The 9,101-nt window shown below is 46.1% G+C and overlaps 1 protein-coding gene across 1 annotated transcript; it reads left to right on the top strand.

Annotated features, from left to right (window-relative positions):
- Positions 1-4,758: 4,758 nt before the first annotated feature.
- DUSP12 (dual specificity phosphatase 12) lies at positions 4,759-8,637 on the top strand. Its single transcript, XM_042866952.1, has 6 exons — positions 4,759-5,021; positions 5,111-5,224; positions 5,297-5,415; positions 6,616-6,712; positions 7,397-7,583; positions 8,155-8,637. Exons 1-6 carry the CDS (start codon positions 4,771-4,773, stop codon positions 8,314-8,316), a joined length of 930 nt encoding a protein of 309 aa, XP_042722886.1. The 5' UTR covers positions 4,759-4,770; the 3' UTR covers positions 8,317-8,637.
- The last annotated feature ends 464 nt before the right edge of the window (positions 8,638-9,101 follow it).

Raw genomic sequence — 9,101 nt, 5'->3', positions numbered from 1 at the left:
AACCAACCCCACCATGCCCACTAAACCACGTGCTTCATCTATACATTTCTTGAACACCTCCAGGGATGGTGACTCCACCATCCTGGCACAGCTTTGCCACATGCCATCTGGAAGCTGCAGACTCTTCTTCTCATGAATTGGTTTATGTGCACATGAGGGTTTTCCTTTCCATGAAGTTTCTCCTGCCCAGGCCTTCCCTCAGAGCACATGCTGAGGTGGAACGTGCTTAGTGGAGGGAGTGGGCAGCAGTCTGTCCTCCGATTTGTTTTGCCTTGCACCTGAGCTTGCCCAAGCATCTTTAATCAGTCACAGTTTCCCAGAACCCGGGGGAGGACAAACGGTTAGAAATTTTGGTGGTGTAGGAGAAGACAAGAACTGAAGAGGGGAGGAGGCAGAGGTTGGTGGAGAAGGTTGATTTGCAAATCAACCTTGCAAACTGAAAATAACATTTATTCTATTTTGGGAGCTGTGAGCAAACTCAGGATCCATCACCATATGTTCAAGCTGCAGGTGGCAAGCACAGCAAAGGGAGGCAAAGAGAATATATTGTTCAGGGAGCACAGCCCCAGACACACAAAGCTGCCCCACAAATCATGTACTTTCCCCCACTACAGATTTTCACTTTGAAATTGCAGGTTTTTCACGTTCTCTCACCATCCCCAGCTTTGGGAAATGATGCACACAGGGTGCGGTGCCTGCACCACACCTCCCTTCTGTGCATGAGCCCTGTCTGCCGCTTCCGTCACTGCAAAAAGTCACAGATGCTATTGTTCACCCCCACAGATTTACAGTTTGAAGGCCCACAGACACAACTGAACATCTCTTAGTGCTCATCCAATCCCTGTATAATATGTCCCTGCCATCAAACTCATAGTCCCTTCACTAACACATAGTTGCCTGCTGACTTTATTCAGCACCTCAAGATTTAAATAACCCAGTGTTTCACCATAGTAGTTTGCCACATCTGTTACTTAAATTTGCAGCTACAGGGCCATACAGTTTTATCTGGTTTTAACTTCCACCTCTCCTTCTTTTCAGTATGTTTTGTTTTGTTTTTTTTTTCCCTGACAGATTACAGGGGCTTTTATTGGAAAGTTGTCTGAATTCTTTAAGGATTTTTCAGCAGGCCTTTTATTTCTAGCTGGTGGAAATGGTAACCAGGCAAGGAGGTTTTGCATAGATAATGCAGTTGTGTAGTTTAAAATAATCTAAATTGGACCTGTCAGAGTCTCCCCTAACCCATCCTCAGAGGTCAGGTTTATGCCACAGGGCAGTGAGGCAGCTCAGGGAACTGACCCCACTGAAAATTGATCCAGCCACAGAGGTCAGATTCAGCAGGGCTAGCCAGCTGGTAGGGCCACCACGTACTGACATTCCAGCAACACAAGCATGGGAGGTGAGGCAGAATGACAGCAAAATTTAAGCTGCAGTGAACTTATGCTTTCAGAATCCTTTAGGCTCACCTAAAGTACAAAGAGATGTGTTGGTCTGCCCCTTGGGCTACTGGGAAGCTCTACAACTCTGGAAGGTGCTGTGTTCCAACACAAAGATGACAGCTTGAAGAGCTGAGCATAGGGTAGCATCTTCAGCAGCTCTCTGCTGTGATCTGTCCCTCAGCATGACAGCTGCTCCCCAGTGCCCAGTTCTTTCCAGCTCTCCTGCTGGAAGGGGATAACAATCTTACCACCAGAATTTAGTTTCACGCTATCAGATCAAAGACCACCATTTTCACATCCTCCCTTCCATCTCCATGGCCAGATGCTGTCCTATAAGGATCCGGGAGGACCCTGTGGACTGTTTTTGCCTACTGCTGTCTGGTATAGAGTACTGCAGGAACTCCCAGTGCTCCCAGTGACAGATAATTGGGGCTTTCAGGCTCTCTTATCTAATACAGAAGAGGTAGGGTAATATTACACATCTAATCTGATGAGAGAACATTACCATACCTCTTTCTATGGTAATCTTGACATTTTACCTCTCCTCAGAAACTTGCTAAGCAACATGCAGGCCTTTCTGTCTGTGCTGTGAAAATCTTGCAGCTATGTGATAGAGATCACTTTGGAAAAAGATTTGAGGAGGAAGTGAAATGATTGGATATTTTGAGAGAAGAAGGAAAAGTTCCGGCTGTAAATGTGTTGCATGGTAATGTTTTGCACAGGTATCTTGCTAACACAGAGTGTTCTCATCTATGAGAGTGTCTTGTTTTTGGCTGGGATAATTTTCTTCCCAGTAGCTTGTGCTTTGCATTTAGGATGAAAATAATGTTGATAGCACATGCATGTTTTAGTTGTAGCTGAGCAGCGCTGCACAGAGCCAAGGACATTTCAGCTTCCCACACTGCCCTGCCAGCAAAGGGCTGGACATGCACAAGGAGCTGGGAGGGGATAGAACCAGGACAGCTGACACCAACTGGCCAAAGGCATGACTGATAACATATGGCATTGAGCTGAACAACAAAACTGGGGGGAGCTGACCAGGGGTGGCTGTTGCTGCTCAGAGGTTGTCTGGTTGTCAGTGGGTGGTGAGGAATTGCACAGTGCATCACTTGTTTAGTGTATTCTTATATCCTTGTAATTATTATTTCACCTTTCTTCTCTGTCCTATTAATCTCTCTTTATCTCAATCCACAGGTTTTGCCTTTTTTTTTCTCCACAATTCTCTCACCCATCTCACTGCCAGGGGGGTCAAGTGAACAACTGCAGGGTGCAGAGCTGCTTGCTGGTTAAATCACAACAGTCCTTTAGGTGCTCAACATGAGGCTGTGATCACATAATTAGAGAATTATAGATTAGAGGATCATAGGATGGCTTGGATTGAAAGGACCTCAAAGATTGACATACCTGACCCCAGCATGTTAAAACAAAATTGTTATATACATATTTTTAGTTTAGTAGTTACTCATTACAATGCTGTTGATTTTGTTGTTGTTGTTTTTAATCAGACTTGTGCTTGTTCTCAGAGTTGTGTTATGTAGCACCTTACTGTCTATGTCCCCGCAGTGCTGTCAATCATCCCTGTAGGCTGGATTAAGGTTATCACTTTGTACTGTGCAAACCTGTGTTGTTGTATGATAAAAGTACAAACTGTGAGACTAACCTGGTGTACATACTTGACACTGCCATCATCTCTGTACTTTGGGAACCATCTCTCTGAAACATATCAACAATTACACTCTTCACCTTTTGTTAGCAGGAAACCAATCTGTGAGAGAGACAAAGGGAAACACTTTCCCCTGCTTCTTCACCATCCCCTTCCACTCCAACCAAGTTACAATAGTTCTTGAGAATTTTGAATATACTCCAGATCTTCCAACCAACATGTTCCTATTGCTGTGTCTCCTGAATGTGCTCCAGGTTTTAAGGTTAAGCAACTATTTAAGTGTATCACCCAGAGGTCTGCCCTAAGGCAGGATAGTTATGAACGGCAGAGAGGGTGGGAGGATATGGGCAGACACCTAGAACAATGGGCACCTCCAGTGCCTTGGAACTTCAGTCCTGAGCAAGTGCAGAATCTTGAAAAAATAGTAAAATATTTGAAAAAGGTATGCCACCCCCTGTCAGTTCCAAAAAGACACTGCAACATGCCAGGCTTTGGTCTATGCCTATCAAGCTGCACTCATCCAAAATCATAAACACGGTACCACATCATCTGCAGGGAAAAAAAATTGACTCTACCCTCATCTGAAACCAGGACAAGGAGTAAAACTGAGTGCTCTGCCTCCTTTCACCGCTCAACAGTTCTGAAACTCATGACAGGCAAAAAAATGGCTGCACCAAGATCTCCCCATAAAGAGATCCCACCAAGATCTCTTCCGTGTCATCACTTGCAACAAATCTTGGAATAAAGGGAGATTACCAGAAGACATGCTAGCTATGTCTACAGTGGATTGGATTTCAGTTATGAATGCAAACTATAGCCTGGCTATAAGAGACTGGAATAGAAACCTGGAGTTAGTTACAATTCCTCTTTTGCAGTTCAAATTCCGCTTGTGTGACAGCCAGCATAAAACAAGAGTTGTGAGACGGGTTTCACATTGGGCCAGGCATTTGACTTTCAGAGGCAAGAAGTTCTTCATATGTTTCACACAAGGCCTGTAAGGAATTATTTGGTCTGGATTTGGTTTTATCTTACAGCTGGAAGCACTGCCAGTCTGGCAATTTTATAATAAAAAGTTTCCCAGAAATATAAAACCTGTGACATTAAAAATATGCTTTCCGTTTGAATCCTAAATGAGAAGCCTCAATTTGGAAAGAGTTAAAGCCTACCAGTGTTTGCTTTATTCTGCAAGTCAACCTGTGTCACTTATGCAGATGCAATCACGTAGCAGATCTTACAAGGAAGCTGGTTTAATTTCCCAGCAGATTTTTCTTGTGGCTCAGCTCAGACGAAGAAAGAACCCTGCTTGTTGTGAGCAGCTGGGTATCTCGCCGTGAACGAAGGGTCTTCCCAGCCCTGCTTTAATCTCCAAGAAGGTGATTCACACACTGGTGCCAGTTCCAGAGGCTTCCCAGATAAATACTCCTTCAGGCTTCCTTTCCTCACCACGCTAACTTGAGGTGCAAGGATAGCAGGAATCTTGAGAAAAAGCATAGGTGCTAGATCTTCCTGCAGTGACTTATCTCACCTCTACCCAGTTCAGTCCAACCAGCCCGCCTCCGTTGGCTGCCGCACTGCCAGCCCGCGTTCAGGACCCGCCATCTTGGGACCGGCAGCGGCCGCCGGAAGCCGCCATCTTGTGGGCGGGGCCGCGGCCGGTGGCAGGGTGGCGGAATGGTGCCGGTGCTGCCGGGGCTGTACGTGGGCGGCGCGGAGTCGTGCTCGTCCTCGAAGGCGCTGGCGGCGGCGGGGGTGATGGCGGTGCTGACGGTAGACGCGGAGGAGCCGCCTCCGATGCCGGGCGTGCAGGCCTTGTACATACGAGCGCTGGACGAGCCTGGCGCCGACCTGCTGAGCCGCCTGGACGAGTGCGCTGCCTTCATCGGCGCGGCGCTGGCGGGCGGCGGGGCCGTCCTCGTGCGGTGGTGAGGGCCGGGGTTGGTGGTGTGGCGGGGCCAGCCGGCCGCCCCGGGGCTGCTCTGAGCCCGCGCCTCGTCTCGCCTTTCGCCTGCAGCCAAGCCGGAGTGAGCCGCAGCGTGGCCGTGGTAACCGCGTACCTGATGAAGAGCCAGGGGCTCGGCTGGGAGGAAGCCTACGCCGCCGTCAGAGCCGCCAAACCCGACGCAGAGTGAGTGCCCGTCCCCCGGCACCCCGGCCGGACGGGCTCGGTCTCAGCCTGCTCTCCTCTCCCGCACCGCAGGGTGAACCTCGGCTTCCAGAGGCAGCTGAAACTCTACGAGGCCATGGGCTGTGCCGTGGACAGCAGCAGCGCTCTGTACAAGCAGCATCGCCTGCAGGTACTCACGGAGAGGTTCTCCGGTGAGTGGGGCAGCCTTGGGACCGGGGGATGCCTTGTCCAAAAGCCACACCGTGTCACTGAACCCTGAGCTTGGGATGAGTCAGGTTGCCCAGAGAGATGCCCTGTCCTTGGAGACGTTCACAGTCAGGCTGGAGTGTGCATTGCGAGGGTATAGGACTGGATGACCTTCAGAGGTCCCTTCCAACTCAAATGATTCTGTGAGTCCTGCTGCTGGCCCCTGTGCAGTATACTGAGTGCTCATGTGTGGCTGTGCCCATGGCAGCCATCTAGTCTGCTTTATGCTGCATTGGACAGCACCAGGCACCCACTTTCTGATGTGCTTTAAATTATGACAGTTACCAGTCGTAAGCTGTATGCCATGATCCGTGACCTCTGGCCCCTGCTGCTGTGGCTTGTAGCTGTATTTAACTGGCTGTGGATCAGGTAGATTCCTTGTGTCTGGTGTGCTGCGCGAGGACAGCATGGGGCTATAAGCAGTGAGCTGTGGTTCAGAGATTGTTAAAACAAAAAGGAACAACAATGCAGAAGACTCACTGCAGAGCTTATTTGCTGTTTCTCTGCACAGACAGCAAACTGGTGAATGTCCTTCCATAGTCAGATATCTCAGGGGGGACGAGCATGATGCGTCTATTCTTAAATGCAGAGAAGCATATAAGAGGGATGCCATCATACAGAGCTTGCTGTTGCTGACTTGGATTGCTACCCTCAAAGTACCTGAGCCTTGAATTGGCCAGACAAATGTTCACATCTCTGATAGCACATTATCAGGCTCTTTGAGGCATATCTAATAAACAAATCTGTGATTGACTGTTTTCTTTGTCAAGATGCAGAAATAACGGCCAAATTGCTGTTTCCTGATTATTATTTTTTATGCACCTAGCAAGCCAAACCTATCATCCCCCAAACAGAGCAAAAAGCAACCATTTACCTTTCTTCAGGCTAAATCTTGAATTCCTTTTCACCGTGTTAAATGAATCCCTATTTTATATGTGGTGGGATGAAGCTGTTTTGCTTTGAACTCACCTAATGGAATGGGTGAGGTCTTTAATCTATTTTTTGGATTTATTCTGCCAAGGCAAAAAAGGTGAAGAAGGTGACTTCTGCATATGGTGACCAGGGCAGAATGCTGTCTTCTCTCCCTGGAATGTATTGGTGCCTTTATCAGTCTGACTCACAACTCAGTACTGTCCCCTTTGCAGAACTTCAAGACTTACCCCAAGAAGTCTTTGCTGTTGATCCAACCAATGCACATCAGACTCCAAATACAGAAGTTCTGTACAGATGCAGGAAATGCAGGTACGGAACCTTTTGAATTTCCCACAAAATGTCATTTTGAAATGATCATGAGAGGAAAATAGCCTGTGTAAATTAGAGGCCATGTTGTTATTTTTGGAACAGGGATAAGATCTTGTGTAAGTTTCCATACAATGTGTGCCACAGAAATTAAACACAAATATATTATGAAATCACAAAACTTGAAGTTGTGCAGCACTCGTGCATCCTAACTTGCCACATTATGCAGGCAGGTGTAATTCTGCTTGACTGTGTAAAGCTGCTTGATCTGCAGTCATATATTCTAGTTTGTTTTTGCAAATTGCTTTCTCTAGGGGAAAAAAAAAAACAGACCCAATTTTAACTGTTTTTATACTAAAATACAGGTGGAAGATCCTGTTGCTCCTTATGTGTAGATATTTTTTTTTTTCTCAAAGGTATGAGCTTAGTTTTAAAGTTTCACTGGTAGGGAATTGTTTAAACACAGATCTGTGTAAGAAACAGCATACAGTGGTGAAGCAGAGCCCAACACTACACAGACTGTAAGGTTTGTTAAGATGCAGTCCTAAATGGAGTCAGTGCCTGCCGATGAAAAGATACGCTATTTATCTAGTTACTGTCAAAAGGTCCTTGTCCCTGTGCTCTCTAAGCTTCACCCACCATTAAAAAAGTGTTTCACCTTTTTCCCCTCCATGTCACGGAGAACAGGCGCGCTCTGTTTCGTAGTTCCAGCATTTTGTCCCACGTGGAAGGAAGTGGACCAACAGCCTTTGCTCACAAGAGAATAACGGAGTCTATGCACCTTCGTGGTAGCGGCCCTGATAAGTGCACCTCTTACTTCATTGAGCCTGTGCAGTGGATGGAGCCAGCACTGCTAGGAGTAACGGAAGGACAGGTGAATGCATTTTTGGGATATTCTAGCCAAGGTAAAACAAACTGTTGCTGTTCCTTGATGCGAAGGCCCCAGGGCAACATCCTAATCTCCCAGTCTCTACTGCATCAGTTTTGCAGCTTATGAACAGATTCTGAAATATTAGAATATCCCTGTATAAGGAAATGAGCTGGTGATCTTGCTGGATTTAGTACACTAGGAAGGATGTTTGACTGTTTTTTTTGTGTTTTTAGTGTAATAGAGTTTGTGAGACATATAAAACCTGTCATGGTCTTACACTGATCAAGGCTGTCAGATGTCTAAGATTGGCAAGTGTCCTGGAACCACACCAGGTCAGAGCAGCTGCATTTCCACGCCTTCCCTTCTGCCAGCACAGCTGCCTATCACACATGGGGCATGGCAAGCTCCAGCCGTGTCTACATAGCTGTTGTAGGGTTTTTTTGGACTGTTTTTCAGACTGTTTAACTTCTGTGAAATAATACAAGAGCTGGCTTTAGTGCAGGTTGCCGTAACTTAATATACCATAGAATACATTTGCATGCATCTTACAATGGATCATTTGTTTTTCTTGCAGCTTTTGTGTCCCAAATGCACATCTAAACTGGGTTATTTTAGCTGGTGGGGTGAGCAGTGTTCTTGCGGCCACTGGGTGACCCCTGCCTTCCAGATACACAAAAGTCGAGTGGATGAAGCGAGAATGCTGTCAGTTGGTAACTTCCACGCTACCAAAACCTGAACTCATAGCCTCTTTCAATGGACTGACCACAGAGAAATCTTAACTATTGTGGGTTTGCCAGTTCAGAGCTTGAGACTTCAATCCCTTTGTAAGCAGAGGAATTACTTGAGCACCTGATCTGTTTCTGCTTTCAGTCTATATAAAATACAGGATGCATACATTCATCTATATATATGCACATCTATATATAAAATAAATGCATGTATATATGGATAGTATAGCATGTCCATCAGAGATGTGTTAAGCAGTGGCCAGAGATGTACAAAAATGCCTCAACATGATGTTTATAGCAACAGACTGAATAAAAGTGTTATTTACAAATTCTAATCCTTATTTAAAAAAAAAATAAGCTATCATGTTATTGTTTTAGCTTGTGGACAACAGTACTATTTGCCTTCTGCTACAGAAGTTCATGTGGTATACAGGGGAGGGAAAGACTGTAAGGCTCAGTGAAGTGCCATAACATGGCACTGTTACCATTGTTGGATTAGCACTGAAAAGCAAGATGCATTTCTACTTCTCTTATGCTGAAGTTCCAAAAATCTATCCCAAGAGCATATCCTACAGTGTAATTCTTCTCTTCATGTAATGCCTGAGGAGACTGTGTAAGCTGTACTGAAATGGGGGACCTGAGGTTAAATACCTGCTAAGTTGTCTATCCCCATTTAAAGAGATCCCAAAATGATGAATTAAGATTTCAAGCAAGCAGTAAGCTTTGCTCATGGTGGTCTGTGTATGCCACTGTAGCACACAGCTTTGGTTTGACGTCACAAAAGAGAACAAGT

Source organism: Lagopus leucura, unplaced genomic scaffold (genome assembly GCF_019238085.1).
Source record: "Lagopus leucura isolate 7727_CA_CO unplaced genomic scaffold, USGS_WTPT01 Super-Scaffold_100001, whole genome shotgun sequence".
Classification (NCBI taxonomy): Eukaryota; Metazoa; Chordata; class Aves; order Galliformes; family Phasianidae; genus Lagopus; species Lagopus leucura.
This window is presented reverse-complemented; position numbering and strand designations above follow the sequence as displayed.